Source organism: Ursus americanus, chromosome 17 (assembly GCF_024610735.1).
Source record: "Ursus americanus isolate L20-20 chromosome 17, mUrsAme1.1.p, whole genome shotgun sequence".
NCBI lineage: Eukaryota > Metazoa > Chordata > Mammalia > Carnivora > Ursidae > Ursus > Ursus americanus.
Window position 1 is genome coordinate 8,639,425 of NC_142143.1, and position 22,035 is coordinate 8,661,459.

The 22,035-nt window shown below is 46.8% G+C and overlaps 1 protein-coding gene across 1 annotated transcript in view; it reads right to left on the reverse strand.

Moving 5' to 3' along the window:
* Positions 1-22,035, reverse strand: part of GRAP2 (GRB2 related adaptor protein 2) — a 63,677-nt gene that overhangs the window by 16,140 nt on the left and 25,502 nt on the right. The window contains exon 2 of the mRNA XM_045780078.2: positions 5,716-5,807. Within this exon, the coding sequence (XP_045636034.1) occupies positions 5,716-5,793 (78 nt within the window). The 5' untranslated portion in view covers positions 5,794-5,807. The remainder of the gene's footprint in view (positions 1-5,715; positions 5,808-22,035) is intronic.

Genomic DNA, 22,035 nt, shown 5'->3' on the forward strand with positions numbered 1-22,035 from the left:
AGCTTGACAATGTCATGGAGCCCCTGAGTGAGCTGTGCAGGAGCCCCCCTACTTCTGGATTTTGTGGGAGACATAATCAATCTGTATTATTGGTTGAGCCGTATTCAAGTTTCTGCTTCTTGTGGCTGATAATGCCTTGACGGTGGAAGTGCTAAGCTGAAGGGAAAAGCAGAAGATGGGTAGGAAGGACTGCCTGGAGGAGAGACCCTGGTGTTGCCCAGGCAACGAAAGGAGTTAGCCAGGCCAGGTCTGATGGCACAGGAGCTTCTGGGATGGGAGGAAGTGGGATGCATTCTGGGAACGAAAGGCCTTGGTCCAGTGGGAGTTTAGCCTGTGGCCCCAGGGCAGAGAGAGGAGAAGCCAGAGGCACAAGGCCATGTGGCCCATGTTGAAAAGTCTGGACTTTTATCTTGAAATGTATGGGAAGCCACTACAGGTTTCTGAGCAGGAAAGTAACACAGTAAGAATTAGAGCCAAGAAAGAGTCCTGTATCAGAGTGTGAAGACGGATTGGAGGGGGAAAGTCTAGGAAGGCAGTGTAGCCATGCCGGTGAGAGGCGAAGGGCTATTTTAGAGGAACCTGGAAGCAAAGTGTGCAGGACTGCGTGACTGTTCTCCAAACCAAAGGAGAAGAGGATTCTGGGAGGGCTCTGGAAATTGGCCTTGGGAGACTGAGTGGGTGGTGATGTCTTGGCTAAAACGGAAAGTAGAGGAGGAGGGGCAGGTCTGGGGGAGGGCTCATGGACTTCGGATTGCGTGTGGGTGAATCCAAGTTGCCCCTGGGACCGTCTGAGAAGAAAAGTTCAGTGAGCAGCTGGAGGTGTGTGTCTGGACTCAGCAGAGAAGTTGGGGCCGGCGTTCGGGATTTCAGAGTCCTCCCAAAGCAGGTGGAGTTGCAGTCTGGGTCCTACGGGTTTCTCTCTTCCAGAGATGGGAAGAGATGAAGAGAGCCGAGTAACTGATATTTCTAATATCACCCCCGAGGTGGAAGAAAGGGACCAGCACTCTGAGTTTGGAATGAGAAGACCTGGTTTCTAGCTTGGCCCTGTCATCAGCTGTATGACCTTTGGCAAGTCAATTAGCCTGAAAAATGGGGACAGTAACAACCAGCTCATCCCTCACAGAGCTGATGTGAGGATCACATGAGCCCTGGTACCTCGAAGTCCTTCAGAAAGTGTAGGCTGTTTTTAAAAATACAATTCTGCAAAGTGTGGTATTCTTAGGAGGGAGGACTTCAGCTCTGAAGGACATGGTAGGGTTTATAAGTTCTTCAAAGTATTATATGTGTATGTTTTGAATTTAATCACTTGTTCTGAAGAAATAAAAGTGTGTCCCATATTTGAGTTCTAGAATTGCTGAGGACAGAAAACTTTATAGTGTCTAACATCAAATGTGACTGCTGGTATCACTAAGGACGCGTGGGTATGTGTATGCCGAGGGGGGTGCGGTGGCAGGGGGAGCAGAAAATCTAGGTCAGAAAAAGAACTAGGAAACTCGGCACACAAAGAACACAAGGACATTTCACTCCATGCCTTCGTCCTCCACCCCCAATTTGTGGCTTTGGAATTCCTTTCTCCCATCACACGGGAGTGCGAAGTTTGGGCTGGGTACCAATGTCAAGTACGAGGTGAGCAGGGATAAGGTAATAGAGACCAACTGGAAATTGGCTCATCACGGTAAGAACCAACTTTGTACTTAGTTCTCTGACCTGAAACCAGCTGTCATTTTAGTAATTGTGGCGAACACCCATCTACCTCCCGTAGCAACTGAAAGATTATCCTGCAATGCCGGCCATTTCTCGCCACCACCTGGTGCTCCGTCTGCCTGAGATGGTGTTCCCAGAGAGGTGAATTTACAGGCTTTTTATGGTGTATAGAAGGCAAGGTTTTAAATGAATCTCATGTTCTGCAAAGAAGAGTGTTTGAGGGGAGGTGGTTTCCTCCTGCCGTTGTTGGCCCAGGGCCCCATACTTCCTGTTCTTCTCATCTCTCTGCCTATTCGGTTCCCCCTATCTCTTGTCCCCATCATGAAAACCCAAGCAAGGGGTTCAGCCCGAGCACATGAGGTTTTAGACTTCACTTAACAGTGTCTTAATTCTTATAATGTTGCCTACGAAAATAATTTTCTGGGTTACATGGCCTGAGAATAAGTTAGACGTGGGAAGAGGACAAAATGTACAGTTGGGAGAATTTTAAAATTGGATGGAATTATAGCTCTTAGAGGCAGAGCAGAAATCTGAAATATTAGAGAAGTTAATTGACATAGGATTAACTCTTAGTGCTTTCAGGTCTCTGTTTCAGTGGGAAGAGATGGGTTGAATTAGACACGTTACAGAAGCGGGTAGAAATGGATTGGGTCAAGAGACATTTTTTTAAAACCACTGGCAAATTTCAGAGGGAAATAGAAGTCTGGTGCTGTGTGTAGCTGCAGGTTGGGGGAGGGGGGCTGAGGCGCAAACATGAAACATCCGGCTCCTGACATCAAATGTTTCTCTCACAGGAGAAATGGGATCAAGTCATTTGGCCAGAGTTCCCCGCCCACCATCTTGTTCATCATCCTGTCATCAGCATCTAGTGAGCACCTGTTGTTTGCACTTAGGTGCTGGGAATACAGATGTGAATAAGCTGAGGCCTTCGTCCTGGGGAAGTCACAGTCTAGAATGGGTGGGGTGGTGGTGAGCTAGTCAGACATTGTACCTTCTAGTGAGAAAGTCTGGTTAGTCTTTTAGTATGAAAAGCCCAGGATGAAAGAACACCCCAGGAGTAGAGTCTGGGGTAGTCAAGAGACGCCTTTGAAAGCACTTGCAAGATCTTGGGGCTCATGACCCGTCTCTGGAGTGGTGGAGTGGGGTTGCAGTTGTACGTAGAGACCCACGGACAGGGCACGAACCACCACGAAGCAGACATGCTGTGGGGCTCAGCCAACAGGCCCCTCTCCACTTTCCTTTCCACTGCTAAGCTGCAAGGACCAGGATTTGAAAAGAAGGAGAGGTTTGCCCTTCTAGTGAAATTCTACACGAGCCTGCAGAAACACAATTTAACAATCCAAGCCATTTGTACTGAGCACCTATTTGGGGCCAGGACTTGTGTGGGGCACTGCTGGGAAGACACAAAGATGAACCAGGCATGGCTCCGCTCTCAGGGAGCTCACAGACCAGCGGAGGAACCAACCACTCATTCATTCATCAAATAGTAGGGAGGGTCAACCCTCTGCTGGTTTGGACACTGAGGCGGACCCGGCCATCAGAATTCCACAGGGCGAGGGCAGTGATGAGATATGGGCGTACGGTGCGCGAGAGCACGGAGGCTTGGCTGCTCGGGAGTGAGCGTCATGGGAGGTGAGCTCCACAGCGCCTTGAATGAAGAGTGTGCGTGATGCTGTGGAAGAGCTGGAGAGGGAGTGATTAATTTTGCTGGGGCCATCAGGAGTGTAGACGATTCCTGAGGGTTCCCGGGCAGAGGTGGTCAAATACGTGTGTGTAGGAGAAGGACACTCGGGGTATGGGGAGAGCCTGACACAGCTCGGTGCGTATACTGCAGTGTGACCTGGCCATTGTGTACACAGAGGTGTGCACGTGTGTGCAGGCGTGTGCGTATGTGTGCATTTTCATAGACAAGAGCTTGATGAGGTTAGGGAGTGGGCTGGGACGAAGTAGCTTAAATTTCAATCAATTGGTAATGGAGAACCATTGAATACTTCTGAGTAAGCAAGTGATCTGACCTGACTTGTCTTCCAGAAAGATCCTCCTGAGACTAGTATGTAGGATGACTGAAGGAGGAAGAGACAGGAGGCGATGAAATCAGTCAAGGGGCTGTGGCAGTGGTCTGACTGGCAGCAGGAATGGGTCATACTGAAATATGGCAACTATTTATGAAGCATTCACTTTGAGCTGGGACCATTACCGTTAACCTTTTCCAGAACTCTGCAAAATGGATATGATCTCCACTTACAGGTAAAGACAGTGAAGCTCCTGGGGTGGAGAATGACCCGAGGACGCACAGCTAGTAAGCTGGGGTTCAAACTCAGATTTATCTGGCTCTAAATTCCTTCTCCGTTTTACTACACCAGACTCCTCCCTTGCAAAGAAGGGGATTGCTTAAGAGACCTCAAGAGAGAAAAATAGTCAGGACAGAGTACATGTGTAGGAGTGAGGCCGAACTCCATTCAGATCCAGAAGAGGGACAGTTAACAGTGTCGGATTCCACGGACGCGTTAGTAGGGTCATTATATTCCACATTAAAGAGATCACTGGTGGACTAAAGGGAGGGTTGGGGGTAAAAGGCAGATTCCAGAATGTTCCAGTTGAATAAATGGGAAGTGAGGAAGTGGAGGCACCAGCACAGAGAACTCCTCCCAGTGTTGGTAGCAGAGGAGAGGAAAGAAATCAGGAGGTAGGTTGAGAAGCAGAGTTGAGGAAGTTTTTTTTGTTTTTTTTTCCTTTTTTCCCCTGAGGAATAGGAAACACTCAGGCCAGATATTAGGTTCTGTTTGCAATGGGAGATGAGGGGTGGGAGTTGGCCGCCGGCCTCTTTTGAGTGAGGACAGTCTATAGCGGTTGATAACCACATGGTCACAATACCCCATGGAGAAGGGAGGGGCTGCCCACCATGTGGCAGATCCCTCTGTGACCTTGGTAAGATCTCACAGAAGTGAAGGTCACCTTTTCTTGGGTCAGCGACCCAGGCAACACTTTGACCTTGAGAAGCTGCAAGATTGAAAGCACCCTCTTCGCAACTATATTCCTGGATCTTTGCAAGGTGACGACAGTTAGAAGGATGAGTCCTGGGGGTGTTCAAGTTCCAAACCAAGTTGTCCTACCTGGTCTGTGCTCCATGGACACTTTCTGAGTCACCCTGTCACGTAATGACAAGGTTCTCACTACAGCAAGCGTTCTTCTCCGTGGTGAGCCTGGGCTCAGGGCTGCCGTGCTGAGAAGGGCCATGTGGGCTGCTGAGGACCAGGGATGGGGATTTCTGAGGGTGCTCTGAGGCCAGGCGGGGGGGGGGTCATTAACGTCACAGACTCCCCGAAGGGCCTAAGGGCTTGTGCTTTTGCTCAAAACAGGGGCTAAGCCTGTAAGTGCAGTGCATGGAATGTGGAAGCCCAAGGCCTCTTCAGCCCTGCAAGCAGCCACTACAGCTCAAGTGCGGGTGTCAGGCAAGTTTCAAGGCGTCCTTGAGGGGCAGGTGTGCATGGCCTCTGTTGGCCCATGCCCCCTCCAGGGGTCTTTCTCAGGCCATCCCACCTGCTGCATCCTGCTGTTAAGTTCCTCACAATGCTCACCGAATGCCCCCACCCCCATCGCCAAGCTTGAGGTCAAAGTCCAACTCACGCTCCCTGCATTCCCTGACAACCAATGTTGCCGCTCCTTCCGGCAACCCCATCCTGCAAGCTGGGGTCACTTGTTCCCTCACCTGTGCTCCCTGAGCACTTAGACAAGAATATCCATAAGAGCCCTTTGGATGGCTTTCTTCCCCCACTCCAGACCATGAGCATCTCAGGACAAGGATGGTGGCTTCTTTCCATCACCCAGCCTGGCAACTGGCACCTGGGGCGGGAGGAGGGGACTCAGAAGGAACCCTTTTGATTGAGGTGAACTTCTCTTTTTGAAAGGAACTGTGTGTAGTTCTTAAGAAACAAAGGCATGGGTTGTTAGGTGAACTCGGGGACCAGACCAGAGTAACCCAAACTCCCCAGGGCCCCCCATGTCACCTACCTTCAGAACGTCTCCAGTGTGAAAGCTCAGTTCATCCTCACCTGAGGCGGTGAAGTCAAACTTGGCAATGGCTTCCATGTCGTGACGTGAAGCTGGAAGAGAAGTAATGTGTTCATTATGCCCTTCTGTCCAGAGAACAGAGCAGAGCAGCAGGCCACGTAGCAGTCTGAGACGCCTGGTCCAAGGCCTCCAGCCCCGAGAGGGAGGCCCAGGCCCACAGGGAGGGCTTTCGTTTCCAGCGAATTGCTGTGGGAGGGAGCCTGTAGGTTGTGCTTCCCTTTCTTCCCTGAATCCCCACGTGCCAGGAGCAGGGAACCGAGGCCTTTCCCCTTCCTTTCATCTCCCTTTGCCTGCCTGGCCTGTCGCCCTTTCTGAGGGCATCCCTGTTTCCGGTTGATAAGGATGGAAGACTCGCTATCATCTCTAACTTGAGGCCCGAGGGCCTGGAAAGACTGCTCTGTAAACATCGCCCTGAGGCTGTCCCTTGGCGGCTATATTTAACCAGGCAGTGTTAATTAGACAGATGCCATTTTCTCTTTTACATCTGAATCATTTAAGAGAATTAGGCAGCATCGGCCAGCGGGGAACTCAGCGTCCTTCCACATGGCTTCAGAGTGGAAAGCATTCCGGTTCTAGAGGCAGGGGACTGGATTAGTCAGATTCCTTATTTCATTATTAGAGTGTAAGCCAAGTACCTTTTGAAAAATTTCATTCTAATATTTCTGAATCAAGTTAAAATATTATTCCCACCCCTCCCCCAGGAATGCACGAGGTCTATGTAAAATAAAAAAGCCTACAAAAGAAATATAGTTGAGTTTTCGTTTTTTGTTTTTGTTTTGTTTTGTGTTTTCAGGAGACGCTGGGGCTGTGATAGAGCAGAGTCCTGGTTTTGTTGGTGACCAGCTATATGATCTTGTGCAGTAACTAAACCTCTTGGGGTCTCAGTTTTCTCACCTGTAAAATGGGGATCATAATATTCAACTAATAATAGGGGGTTCTGGGTGGCTCAGTCAGTTGAGCCCCTGACTCCTGATTTTGGCTCACGTCATGATCTCGTGGTGGTGAGATCAAGCCCCCAGTCAGACTCCGCACTGGGCATGGAGTCAGCTTAAGATTCTCTCTCTCCCTCTCCCTCTGCCCCTCCCCCTGCATGCATGTGTGCGCTCTCTCTCTAAACAAACAAATAAATAAATAATCCTCAAAAAAATTGTATAGAATGAATTTATCCTCAGCAAAGGTAGCCTGACCAAAAGCAGCCTGAGTTTTCTCCCATCTTTTATGAACTTTCCTCTCTGAAATTTGATGCTTATTCTCCATGACCCGCAAATCCTTTGGTTCTCTGCTAAGACGGTTTGCTGTTAGTCGTGGAAGCTGTTGTTTGGCATTTACGTTTATCAGAGTTTGGCTAAGCCTGAAACCCTTTAGGTTAGTAACCTCACACCTAATGGCTTTCAGTAACCAGTAAACCAGGACCACAATCACACTATCAGCGGGAATTTCCACCCAAGTGACAAGATTTGGGTAAATGAGGAAGGTGGCTGCCGGTGGGAGGTGCAGCAAGCCGAGATCAGAGATAAAAGCCAACTGCCCTGGTGGTAACAGCAAGGGGCTCAGTTCTCTGATTTTCCACATTTGCTTAGTCTTACAAAGGCGATTTGTAGAGATGACGATTACCCATCCCAAAGGTATAGATATTAAGCAAAAGATATTTCAGGAGCCAGAGTAAAATGTCATAGTTAATTGTTTGAGCTTTATCACTAGCCAAAATTTATTTCCAAACAAAAAAGTATATATACTTTTTGTACCCTTTCTTCAGGATCTGTCCATCTAAGGCAAATTAAAATCGTGACCTAGGGCGGCCCACTCGACAGGAAGGAGTATTCTGCCCTCCTGGGTGAGTGCTAAATGCTTTTGCTCATTTGCTTCACCCCGTGGCTTTAACATGAAAAGCCTCCCCTAATTAAGGCCTTGCCTTGAGTTTGCACGAAGATGTGATGTCTGTGGGTCACCGTCATGGTATCCACAGCAGTTACCGGTCACCTCAGGAGAGCAAGTGTCAGGTGAATGGTCCTGAAAACCAAGATCCCATTTCTATGCAAATTTACCTTAATAAGCAGGATGGAGACAAGGGGAGGGCAAATGCTAAACATATTAGAAAATCACATAAATTAGGGATGAAAAAACATCCAAGGCATGCTCTAGATATGACCTTGAGCTTGGGAAGATCTTTCCTACGTTACATGTAACTTGAATGCAGCCTGGGTGCTGGGTCCAGGCTGGCGGCGCGTTACTTCAGTGAGAAGGCCGAGACAGGAGCAGCACTGCTTCCGAGAAACGGCCCTTTTCTCTGCCTTCCCCCAGGAGGCAGGTGGTATGGCAAAGCCAACTTCACGGGCACATCACAGAACTCCCCAGCTTATAATATTAATCCTGGCTCCAAAAACCCAATTAAACAGGCCCACTCTTCATGAAATCACTTTGAAAAAATGTGTGTGCGTCCCGCTTCCCATTTCCATTTGTGAAATGAATCCGCTCAGATGCTGTTTGGCAGGAGGGAGATGTCCAGGGGGGAGTGGGCTATATTCTATTTTCGTTCCAAAGCCAGGGCTTTGCAATCCTCCCCTTGAATTTACCATTCCCTGCTTCCCTAATAGCAGTGCAACCCCAGGGGTCCGTCTTCTGTTTGATCATAAAAATGCACCAAAATTTATATCCCATTTTTCTATATCCATTAGTCTTAATTTTAAAAACTTTTAAACTACCACCAGGGAAAAAGAAAATTGAACTAAAGTATTTTGTTCAGTATTTATCCATTTGTTTTATAGTCTGTACCTTCTACTATATATATATTATTATACATATTATATTAAAAACATGGTAGCAACAATTTCAAGACCGAAGAGAAAGGGGGAGGAGGGGCAGGGGAGAAAGTGCAGCCAGCTCGAGAGTTCAAGAACGCAGTGGAGCCTTCTAGCTGCCCTGCGCGGTTACAGTGTTCCTGACCTCAGGGGGAGATGAAGAGAGAGACATCTCTTTAAAGAACCTCAGGGATGGATTAAATGTGCGTTTCCGTCCAGTGATCAGTTTCAGAAATGGCTGAAATGCTGCCTGCTATGGAACGTGAATGACAAGTGACAGTGTCCAGGGGCAGTCAAGCCGCTCCTGCAGCCTCCCCCACCCACCCCGACCCCGCTGAGGATGCCATTTGTCCAGGAATCCTACTGCAGAACCATGCAGGGCTCCTGCCCTTACTGCTGGCTCTGCCTCTCCCCATCCCTCTGCGTCTCTCTGGCTTCGCCCCGGTATGAACTGCGTGCAATACCCACGAGCAGCCCCGGGGCACAGATCTGCTACGCCGCTTGGCAGCACCGCACAGGACTTCCCCAGGCACGATTTTCTCTGCCCCTGTATTTCCATTTAAGCTTCTTTTACCACCAACAAAACAAACAAAACAAAACAAAACAAAAACCCTGAAAAATATTCAGGCTTATATACCAGGAATGTTTGTCTACTTCTAAAATACAGTCACCACCGAACAAGACAGCTCTTTAAAAGAGCCGCCATGTGAAATCCAGATTAATTGGATACGTTCAGAAACACGTAGTTACCCTCAAAAATCGCACCAGGCAAGAAACTTCTTGAAAGATTTCAGCTCCTCCTAAGTTGGCTATGAATAGCCAAGGCTTCCGTTTTATGCATCTCTTAAAAAGAGCAATTGCGTAACATCACAAAGCTGTTGGAAGATTCAGGCTCAGGACCCAAAGAAAGAAGGAGCTGGGTCCTAAATCGAATCGGCAACACCGCTTCGTATTTGGCTGCGGAGAACTCTAATTTAAATATTATGTGGCTTGCACCAGTTTACGCTATAATTCAGTTAAGCTATTTTTTTTAAAAAATAGAGAAACATTGCTCTTTGTAAATATTGCTTTAGCATATTTATCAGGACGGTAACGACAAACGTAATTTTTATAAATTTATCTTGTGTATGAAATGCAGTGACAGGACAGTGAGGAGTTTACCCGAAAGGACTTTGACTGCAGCTACCAAGAGGAGCTTGGCTAAAAATGTAAAATTCTCCAGGCAGTTTAACTTCACATAACATGGCCATTTGGAACCCACAGCCTTTCTATTTGTCAGGCAAAGCCCCTCCTGGAGTCACTGAGAAGGCGGAGTGCTTACTCCCTGCCCTGAAATGACGAGGTCAGCTCCATTACTTTGCCGAAGCAGGAAACCTTCCCCTGCGGGGGGTGGGGGGTGGGGGGATTACAGCTAAGCCTCGCTGTACACAATGGCTATGTTTCTGAAAAGTGATTAGGGATAGAGTATTTGTAAGTGGCATCATATTAGCATTTTAGAGGCTCACTCTACAAAGGAACCCCACGGTGCATCCCTTTACAAAATGAAAAGGAAAATTTGTTATGCAAATGACTACCTTTTAATTTATCTGTTTTAAAATCTGGGTTTTCATGCATCTATGAGTCTTAAAAACAGAGCACACCTGTATATCCTTCTAGCACCTCCCACCACGGGTTAAATAAACGTTAGTTTCCTCTCTTCTTAACTCCCAGAACGCTTTTTAAAAAACCTCTCCTATTGATAGGTAACAGTCCACCTTGGAGTATAGAATAGGAGTCATCAAACCTCTTCTGTAAGGAACAGAGAGTAAATGTTTTGGGCTTTGCGGGCTGAATCCTCTCTGCCACAGCCACTCAACTGGGCGGCTGCAGCTGGGAAGGCAGCCAGAGAGAACAGTATGGAACGGGTGTAGCTGGGTTCCAATAAAACTTTATTTATGAACACACTGAAGTTGGAATTTCACCTAATTTTTACATGCCACGAAGTATTACTGTTCTGATTTTCCCCCCAACCCCACTTAAGAATATAAAAACCATCTTAGCTCATGGGCAAAAATAGGTGATGGGTGGAATTTGGCCTTCTGGCCGCAGTTTGTGGACCCCTGGTATAGATGCTTATACCCATATCTTGCTTCCCCAGTAGTCTGTAAAGTTCCTGAGGGGAAGAGCTAGAGCTTAGTGAACTGAATGTGGGCTTAGGAGTAGATGGGCCTGGATTTAAATCCAAGATGTGCCATTCCCTTTCCAAGTGTCTTGTTTCTTTATCACTAGGGGTGACCACATCTGCTTCACGGGGGTGCTGTGTGTTCATGTGCATGAAGGCTCTGGCACACAGTAGGCATTCCATACATGGTGGCAGGGGCTGGTGTTATTGACTCTTAGATTCCCTACAATATCGAACCAGTGCTCAGTAGGCACTCAGTATATGCTGAGTGAATGAAAATGTGATCAGCGACCTGCCATCAGAGTTACAATTATAATTGATTTCCTCGGGGAAGGCAGAGGACCCATTTACAAGGATGAATTAATTTCCCACTCAAAGGTGCCCTGACTTCTCAGCAAACTCAGCCAGAGATAATAAAACACACACCCACGTGAAATGGTCTGATTTATTTAATCCAACAGAGGGCAATGGTGCACCCCAAACTGGCAGTTCCATCCTGTAACTTTTTTTTCTTTTTTTTGCATCCTGAGTCCCCACAACCTTTATCTCGACAGGTTTGGCCACTGTCCTCCTTGTCTCTTGTGTGTTTTAAGGCATGTATATTTTAACATTTCAAGGAGTCTAAAGCCCATACAATACAGAATGACTTTGCTGGGAAAGAATCGGAAGTCATTGGCTCCTACTCATATTCCGCTGCTTGAATTCCCGGAGTATCCTGGAAAGATGGTCCCGTTCATCTCAAAGTGATTAGTCCCTCACTCCTGCTTTTGATTCTAGGTTAATGATTTATGTTGAAACCTCCTGCTTTTGATTCTAGGTTAATGATTTATGTTTTTCTTTTTATCTGAACCCTAGAGCTGCCGTTGGAGACTTCTGGCCTTAGTTTATTTATCACCCTTTCCTGGGCCTTAGACATAGGAACAGGACACTGAGAAAGGTCATAGGTGGCCCTTCTTGAAAATTTGTACACTTAGGATGGACAGCTACCTATAATTCACCCGTCAGCTATTGCTTAAATATTCTTCCAGAAACCCAAATCAATCGATTCTGGAAAAGAAAGTGAAAAAAGGGGAAGAAAAAGGCTGAGCATGGCCAAGAGATCAAGGGCTGGCCTTTCTTCATTTTGGGCTTTCAAATGGCAACATTTTTGCTCTCTTCTACACCAGCGGAATCCCTGCTTACAGAATATCTCTCAATCAGATGGCCATGTTGGCAATGTTAACCTTCTTGCTGAATGTCTAACATGGTGTACTCGTTTCTTTACTGAGCCTGCTCTTGAATTACTTCTAACTCATCCCTGGAGCCTTTAAAATAGAAACCCTCAAATCCTAGTCTAGTAAGACCCTCCTTCTGGTTTCTCCGGAGACTCAGATCTGTGGCCACGTGCAGAGGGTGAAGTGGGGGTTGGATCACGGCGGCACCAAGCTTGCAGACAGCCATGGCCTTGGGAATGGCTATCAGAGGCCTCTGCTTTCCCAGATTTACAACCAGCAGCTCCTACACTTACTGGACCTCCCCAGTCAGAGATGCAGGACCATTTCTTTTAAGTTAAGGATCTCAGGGGAATAAGCAGCCTTCTCAGAAGGACCTGGCCTGTTTCCACAGGTGTTCTCTCCATGGGATGTAAACATTTCTGACTTTACTGCAACCAAAGTAAGCAAAGACAAGTGGAATATGCCCACCAAACCATTTCTGGCTAGTTGGCTGAGATTTTAGTACCCTCTAAAAGCGTCCATTTTACATGATTTTGCACATATGAGACATTCTTATCTTCCTCTTGTCCCTAGGTGACTCATTGTTTCCCCCTCCAAAGCTCCAGGAAAGCATAAATTCCCCAGGCACTACTAGCAGGGGTGAACATGGGAAACTAGAGGGGCCCTCCGCAGCCTGGCCGAGAATAGCAATTCCTCAGCGGCTGATCTGCTGATGTGGTCTTGGGGACGCAAGGAAGTGGCTTAGGAAGAAGCCTTCAGGGTACGCTCCATCTCCCCTGCAGGTGTCTTTCCCACATCACAATCATCCGCTGGCTGCCTCACTTCTGCAGAAAGCAGCACCAGAGCTGTCTCTGATGACAGGTCATGAATGGCCAGTGGGTCCCCGAGCGAGAGTTGAGACGTGGGCAGGAGAGGAGTACTGTTCTCTCCTCCCAGGCTGGGAGGGGTCTCAGGTTCAGCCCATAACCCCCTCGCTGAGGCTGCCTTTACGCACCCTGACCTTGGGACGCTGTCTCTACCAGCGCACCTGCTGCTGACCTTCTGCCAACCGCGTAGGGTTCTGGTCCACCCTTTGGCCTTGCCCTTGAGATGTCTCCCTATTTTCTAAGTGGGAATCATCTCCTCAGCTGGAAGGCACTTGCTTTTAGGTTCGGAAGCCAAATAAATATATTTCAAAGACGTACAGGCAAACTTGACACAACTGGGGTGTCCCTCTAAATCCCTTATATCCTCATTTAATCAGATTGCTGTTCTGTAGGTCCCTGCCTGTCACTGTGGATTAGGGGGGTCCACCGGTCTCAGGGATGTTTTCCTCTTTTTTAATTAGCTCCTCTTTTCCTGCTTAAGGTTTTTTGTTTTGGGGTGGGGTGGGAGGGCAAGGAGAAGGGAGTAGAAGAGGGTGGGGACAAATCAGGGGACTGTGCTTGTGCAGGTCCCCTGCCCTCCCCTGCCTTCTAAATTGAGTGATGCCCAAGACAGAGGGTCATTTGCTCTTCCTTCTTCTGGTTACTTATCATCTTACTCTTCTGTAATCAACACCAGTCTAGCATATCAAATGAAACTTTCTTTTTTTTAAAAAGAATATTATTTTAAGCAATCTCTACACCCAACATGAGGCTCAAACTCACAACCCCGAGATCAAGAGTGGCATGCTCTACTAACTGAGCCTGCCAGGTGCCCTTTTTTTTTTTTTTCCCCAAGTTCAAAGCACATCACATAAAATTTCACTTGTCCTCAAACTTTTTGTAAGAAGAATATCCTTTTCTTTCAGTGTAATGTCTACGTTCTATCAAACTCAACCAACTTCTATTCTTTTTTTCCCTAACTTGCCGTTCTCTGCAAAGTGGGGTTGCCAGCCACAGAGGAGGGGCATGGGCCTGGCTGCCAGACAGACCTGGTTTCAGATCTCAGGTCTGCTGCTTCCTTGCTAGCTGGGGAACCTTACCTCCCCTGTGCCTCAGGTTTTGCATCAAGAATGCAGATAATAATGCTCATTCCCAGAGTGGCCGGGGGACAGGGTGTGGAACGTCCCACTAATCTCGCTGTTGGACAGTTCAGTGTCTCTCCAACCATTCCTCATCTATCTACTCTCCTTTCTCGTAGAGAAAACAGTTTCAAAACTGTTTTTCAAAAATGCACCAAGCATATATGCCCTTCCCAGGGGAACGCTAGCTTCTCTCTACTCCCTGTGGAGTCCTGGCTGCAGCGACTTCAGAAGGCAGGACAAAACGTATCCGTCATCAAGACAATCCCGTAAGTAGAGAAAAAAGACAGCACAAACCAAGAGGCCATGGGGAGGTGGAAGGCTGAGAAACAGAAAACTGATCTGGCTTCTAAGCTTTGCTGTCTGCCTGCCTCACCCAAGTCTAGAGCCAAGAACCAGCGGAGACTAAGCTCCATGTATTGATATGATCTATCGTGGGCCACAGGCTTCACATGCACTTTGCAACATGATTACGATTATGATCGTTATTACTACGACCATGACTGCCACACCCATTTCATAGCTGGGAAACAGAGGGGCGCGATTACGGTCGGAGTCTGCTCACCCCCGAGGCCGTGCTCTTTCCTTCACCACGCCGCCTCTGCTGGCGCTAGCGGCACTGCCGGCACTGGCGAACATGAAAGTCCTGCACTAGGTCAGGATAAGCACTGACGAGCTCAGGGCCCCCTGCACCTTCCTGCGTGGCTGTCCTTCAGCCAAGAAATTGATGGGCACAATTCTCACATACCCACAGAATCCAAGCCCATTATTCCTTGGTCTAAGAGGGCAAAGTCTGCAATAAACCTGGCTGACCTCAGCCCAAGCAATCATGTGCTTTAAGCCCATTTGCCGAAATGGAAGCAATCTCAGTTAATAAACCTCCATGCGGCTGTTCTTCTCCTTGCCTTCCCCTTCTGTTCCTTTCTCACTCTCTCTTTCTGTCTTTCGAGGTCACGGGTTTCTAACCTCTCCCCGCATCAACATTCCTCACAATCTAGTCTGCTTTTGTTCGGAGCCCTTTTTCTTTCTCCTCTAAATGCCACTGACTTACCACGAATCTAGTTAGAACAAGTGCACCTCAAGTCTTTTTGTTTTTACATCTCCTACACTTTTCTTATTGACACCATGAAAACATCAATCCAAAACAACAGCGACAGAAATGACACAGGAAGAGCCCACCCAGCCCCACTCTGCCGCCGCCAGACTGAGATACCACTTGCCATTTTCTTGTGCTATCCTGATTGTTCCCTAAAGCAACGACAATTGTCGACAAAAACACCATGAATCCTGCCGGCGAAATCCAAACAAGAATGAAGCATTAAAGATACACATACCCCCCGATCAGAAATTATTCAATGAGCCCTACAAGAAGGGCAGGAGAGGGTGGCGGTGGATATGAGTGGAGGCAGGAAGGAGACAGACAGACAGACAGACATCTTACAAATCCCCAGGCTTCTTTTCTCCCCTCCTTCACTTTCTAATTTCTATTCACATCATGATTTCTCTTCAAATATATCACCAGGATTTTATGGAGCCTTCGTGTTCTTTTTTCCTTCTCTTCCCGTCTGTTCACCTCATGTTTGTGTTTATTGATTTGGGCTCTGAACGCTTGGCTCGTTTATCATACATATATATTTGAAAGCCTCCATCTTCTTGCCCTGTCACCACCAGGGCTGTAATATCACTCCCAAATGTGAGGAGTCCGCTCAGCACCCTCTCTCCCTTCCCTCCCCATCTGCACCCTGTGCTACCTTAATTCTTATTTGGGCAAAGCACAAAAGCAGAGAGTAGATGATTCTGTGACCACGACGGCTTCAATCTTCTTGTCACTTTTCCTTATATTCCCAAGTCCCCTCTTATTATTGGAACGTGGGTCATTTTTTAGTTCACTGGTCTCAAAGCTTGCCAAAGTGGATGTTAACCCACACAACAGTTTACTCGGCTTCATTCGGTAAGTCTATCCCTCGGACATTGGAGGTAATTACATTTTTAGGTATCAAGTCACCCCATAAAGGTACTAGAAAGCTGCCGATAGAAGGGATGCTATTGCTCATTACCTCCATCAGAAGAACAGTTATGATAGTCTTATCTTTTTCAGAAATTCTGGTCATAATTGGAGTTCTCTTGAACTGAGGAACACCTGTATTTTCTTTGCTCAATGTAGTCTCTTCCTTTTTAACTGCCAGTCTTGATCCCCTAAACCTTAGGTTCTCCAAGTTGGAGGGGATCCGGGAAGTTGGACCTGTCTTTCCCGATTTATTGAGCTGATGGACGATGGCCATAGGGAAGGAGGAACTGGAAGCAGCTTGGCGAGTTGGTTCTATTGAATCAAATCTATAATTTTCAGTCTGAATTCTGCCCTAAGGAGAAAAAAAAATTGACTGTGTGATGATGACGCTCCCAAGTCCCCAATTCTTGTTTCTAAGCCTGACTATGCCCGGCTTCTCCACCACCCTCCGTGTGACGAGGCTCCAACTCCTTGCTCTTCCGGTCATTTCCTTCAGGTGACGTCACAGTTTGTCAATGTTTTTCTTAAAATGTGTTACCTAGAATTCAGCCCACCCAGTATTTGAGAAACGGTCTCAGCTGGGCTCAGCAGAAGGGCACTGTTTAATCACTTCCTCTGCACAACAGAGTTTTAATAACATGTTATTCTGTTGGCCATTCGGGGTTCGACAGCTAGCAATGGGACAAAAGCACAAATGTTCCCCAGCGCGAAGAGGGGTCACTCCAGGCCCCTCCACTTCGCTTCTGCAAGAGACTTTTGAGAGCCGAAGTATGAGGTTCAAAGTTAATCTTTTTGATTTTGATCTTGTTTTGGTCCTCCCTGTTGGCCAGTTCTTCAATTCATCACCGTTCCTCTGGGCACGGATTTGTATTCCTCCTCTCTGGTTTCTCTCCCGACTCTTTTCTCACAAGCAAGCTTAATGCCTTTTTGGTCTTTATTTCATAATAAATGGGACGTGGGCTTTGGAGTCAGGCAGAGCTGGGCCTGCGCCCTGGCTCCTTCATTCACCAGCTGTGTGATCCTAAGCGAACTGGTTCTCTCAGAACTCAGTTTCTTCTGAATGACTCCCTCCAGGTTTCCACGAACTTACTCATCAGCACCCTCTGAGCGTCAGCTCCAAACCCACCAGATGAAGCAGTTATCATTCTGCCATGTTTTTCTGCATTTTCTTTTCCAGGGTCTCATGAAAAATCAACCAAATGCCTCGCTGAGATCAAACTGGGCCATGCCTGTGGCCCTTTCCTTAAATGTCAGCCTAATAACCTTATAGGAAAAGAACATAAACCAGAACAGGGTCAGCAACTTTTTCAGGATCATGCTTGGAGAAACGCAATGTGGAAGAAATTCGTCTTTTCACTCCCTTTTCCTCTTTCGTGTCTTCTGTTCCCCACTCCTTCTCCACTTTTCCAGTCTTTTGCTGAGTTTCCTTTTATGTCCTTTAAATAGGCTGCTATCACCTTCTCTCCCGTACCCCCATTCTCCAGCCTCCATCCCACTTGCTTGTTGGAGCCAGGACTCCTGAATGCTGAAGCTTTCTGGAGCACACTTTCTGAGAGTCATTTTCCTATTTAGAATTCATCAATGCCATGTTGTCATGCTACCTCCCAGATCCACTCCTATTGCCACTTCAGGCCTTAGCAATCTCTTCCCCATTATGTCTCTCTAATTTAGACCTCAGAATACCACACACCCATGCAAACGTGCCTTAGGATGGCTTCTCAACATTCTCTAAGCATTCCCTCTGCATCCTCACCTCTGCACTGGTCCTCCCTCCGCCACCTAACCCAGGCTGCTAGGGACAGTCACGCAGGTTGTTTACTGCACAAGGGCCAGCGACTGAGGCTGCAGGGGGGGTTGCTAAAATCCAACCAGTGATCTTCTATCAAGCTTTGAGTCCTAATGTGGGGCTGCATCTGCCTAAAGTTAGGGGCACACTTTTCTAACGTAAACAAAGGCATCGGGTCTAACTTTGACTGCCCCTTCTAAGCCTTACTCGGGGTCTGCCCTTGCCATACCCTATGCTCTCATGCTCTCTTATTCTCGTGTGGGACTCGATGTATTTATCCCTTGCTTGGTGCTGCCACCACGTTAAGTGAGGCGGGCAAGCACCTGGCCTTTTGGAGTCCAGCTACCAGGGTCCAAATCCTGGCTGTACCACTAGCTATCCGGGTGACCCTGAGCAAGTTATTTCACCTGAGTCTCATTTTTCTCATCTTTAAAACAGGAATACAAATGATAGTACCTGTCTTAGCGTTCTTGTGAAGATACTTGAATGCTTGAGATATCCATCTAGAACACTTAAGTATGGTGCCTGGCACACAGCGGGCATTTCATGCTTGCTAGCTACTGCGACTTTATGCATATTCCACGGCAGCTACCAATGACTGAGACGTGCTGTGGCTCTTAGGAAGAATGAGTGAGACAATGTACCCCTCACTCGGTAGGGTTGCTAGATAAAGTAGAGAATGCCCAGTTCAACTGAATTTCAGACAAAAGTTCTAGCATAAGTTTTCTAGCGTAAGTATATTCCATGTGTACCTTGTCCACAAAAATCTCACAGGGGTATAGATGGTGCGTTGTTGGGAATGATGGCAAGGAGTCATTTCCACCCTGTCCTCTCTGCTCTGCCCACTGCTTTTCATCTCACACAAAGGGTCCCCGACATAAAAACTGGGGGGTGGGCCAATTTGTGACATGGGACTCGAGGTCTTGGAAATGCAGGTGTTCCTGTGAAGGTTATGGTTTGCATGTGGAAGTGAATATTCTCTCATTCATATGTGCTGGGAGCCACAAAATGTCCTACTTCCCACCTTCTCTGCTTTTTGTGTGTTATTTGCCACTTTTCACATGGTGTGGGCCAAAAGGCATGCTTTTCCTGTTAAGCATTCTGGAATACTACGGGTTTTGATAAGTGGGTTTGATAGATTGGAATTCCTGTTTCTGTAAGTGAATTTTCTTGTAATCCGTATTCGTGGTAAAGCAGGAATCTTCTAAGCCTTCTTACTTATTCAGATGCTGCTCTTACGATTATTCTGGCATTTCACATCGTTATTCTCAAATTCACTATCTGCGCTCTCATATCTATAACTTGTCAAATTTTTCCATGCTTGGCATTTGCACCACAGTTAAAAACAACAACAACAACAACAACAAACAAAACAAAACAAAACTCCTGGGCACCGGCCCCAGTGAATTATTAGTAGTCCCATCACATAGTCACCAGGTTGACAGTTACTTGCATTACCTGTGTCCCTAGTCCCGATGACAAATAATCCTTGAATTGGTTGCTGATACCTCATCCTTTATTAAATTTTTAAATATGATTTGTGCTTTTCTAGAGCCTCGCCTCTTCCTGGAACTACTGTAGAGGAAGCTACTGAACCCCCAAAATACCTGATGTGGTTCTGTCCCCTTTAAGATCTTCTCTTCTTTATTCTCTCTCTCTCTTTTTTAAGATCTTTTTATTTATTTGAGAGAGAGAGAGTGCACGCACACACAGAGAGAGGGAGGAGCAGACCCTCCCCCCCCCCCCCGCTAAGCACGGAGCCCAACATGGGGCTTGATCCCAGGACCCTGAGATCATGACCCGAGCCGAAGGCAGACACTTAATCAACTGAGCCCCCCAGGTGCCCTCTTTTATATGCTCTTTCATTTCAAATCCTTCATTACTGACTCCTTGTCCAGATTCTGTCCTCTCCCAACTCTGCCTGCATGGTCAAACGGTACTGACTTCTCCTCGGTCTGGTCCTCACATTTTCTGCTGCTTGACCTCACAGGGGTTTCATTCTCCTTATCTCTCTCAGGAATATCGCCTATGCTTTATGCATTCACTCAGCAGACATCTATCTACTGGGCCCCACTTTGTGCCAGGCATTATGCTTCACCTGGAGATCCAGAGTGGATTAGAGAAGCAGTCTTAGACCTCAGCTGGTTCCCGGTCTTGAAGGAAAAACAGACAAGTTGGCCAAACAAATGAGATCCATGTAGTAACAGAGCCAAACCTCAGTGGTTGAGGAGCCCAGAGGAGTGGTTCCTAATCCAGCCTGGGATGAGTACAGGTGCAGGAGACGCTGAGGGGAGCTTCCCAAGTGAGATGACAAAGAAACTGAGTCTTGTGGACAAGTAGAGGGCACTACATCACTGATGGAGCAAATGATATGTGTAAATAGGAGTTCCGGGGCCCATTTGGTTCATTATAACCATCACGGATTGGCAGGGGTTGGGCTTGGTGGTTTGGGTGGGGGCAAGTCATGGAGGATCTTGCACAACATGCCAAGGACATTGGACCTCATGTCGCGGGTGAGGGGGAATCACGGAAAGTGTTGATAACCTCTGCATTAGGAAATGTTTAATCTGGGAGCAGTATGAAGGGTTGGGGGGCAGGGTGAAACTGGAGAGGAAGAAACCACTGCAGCGGTCTTGGCCAGAAATGATGGGGGCCTGAAATATGACAGCGAGAGACCTTGCTTCTTCCCTTGATCTTGGGCTTTTGGCTCAATAGTAAGTGCTTTATGTTATCTGATTGAACACTTGCAAAATCCTGAGGAGTAAGACCTCTTGTTCTATCCATCTGACGTATGAAAAAACTGAGGTGCAAAGAGGTTTAAAAAATTGTCCAAGTTCACGTGTGTCAAAACGTGCTGGAGCCACAACTACAGCCTGTGCACTTAACTAATATCATGCCTTGTCTATTACTTCGGCCAACTGGCAATGGCTAAAAGGCAGAGAACAGTCTAGAGCAACGCTTTCCAACAGAAATATGCAAGTCACAAATGTGAGCCACACATGTAACTTTAAATATCTTGGTAGCATATTTAAAAAATTTATTTTTAATAATTTATTTTATTTAACATGATATATCCCCAATACTATCATTTCAACATGAAATCGATATAAAATATTACTGAAATATTTTGCATTCTTTTTTCTCAACCAAGTCTGGTGTGTATTTTACAGTTATAATACATCTCGATTTGGACCAACCATATTTGAAGAATAGTACAGGTAGCTAGCAGCTACCATATTGACCAGCACAGACCTGGAATGGCTCTCATCTTTCTGCTATGGACAATATGGTAGGTGGTGATAACATTTTCAGAGATAAGGCACTATGGGAAGAAAAGGTAATTTGGAAGTAGTTTGAAATGCTTGAAAAACATCTAGGTAGAGATTCCTAGGCAGGGGTTGGATATATAGGTGTGGACCTCAGCATAGAAATCCGATAGACATATACAGTTGGAAGCTATTCCCATAGAGATGGTTATTAAAACACAGGCTTGGAAGGAACTCACGTGGGGCGATTATGTTCAAGGACTGAGCTCTGGAAACACAAGGAAGGGATGGATGCCTTGGGTAGGTAGAGGAATTCATTTGTAGGTATCTCATCTCCCCTTGAACAGGAAGGAAAGACAAAGTGAGTGTGAGTGCAGAAGGTAAGTTTGTGTAGGTAAAGAGGGTGAAGAGAGACAGGAAGTAGGCCTTCTAACCTGATGTTGGCAGGGTTCTCTTGGCTATCCTCCTCCTTTTTTTCTCTTCCATAGAAAACTGAGCCCTTTTATAGCTGACTGCTCACAAAATCGATATGCAAAAAGGGGAGGAAGAAGCAAACAAAATGTAAATATTTGTTCAGCCCCGGGAAGCAAAACCAAGGATGAGCACTCATTTCTCCCAATTGCCATGCCATACTCTCTCTCACATTAAACTTTCTATTTTGAAATAATCACAGACCCACAGGAAATTGCAGAAATAGTCCAGAGAGTCTCCCTGTCCTCTTCATCCTCTTTCCACGAGGGTGACACCATACATCACCACAGTACAGCATCAACACCAGGAAACTGACATCGGTACGATACTATTAACCGGACCTTTATCTTTTCTTTTATCATTTCTTACCAGGAAGCACCCTGAGTAAAAAGAATCAAAATGAGGTAAGATGTAATGTCCAACCAGGTCCAGAGCTTTATGTACGTTCAAGAGGTTTTATCCCTGTAGCTAAATGACATGCACCAAATACAACACCTAAATGCCTCCTCAATGCTCAATACCTTCTTACAGCAATCTGTAACTTGTACCAGCATTATGTGGTCAGACCAGAC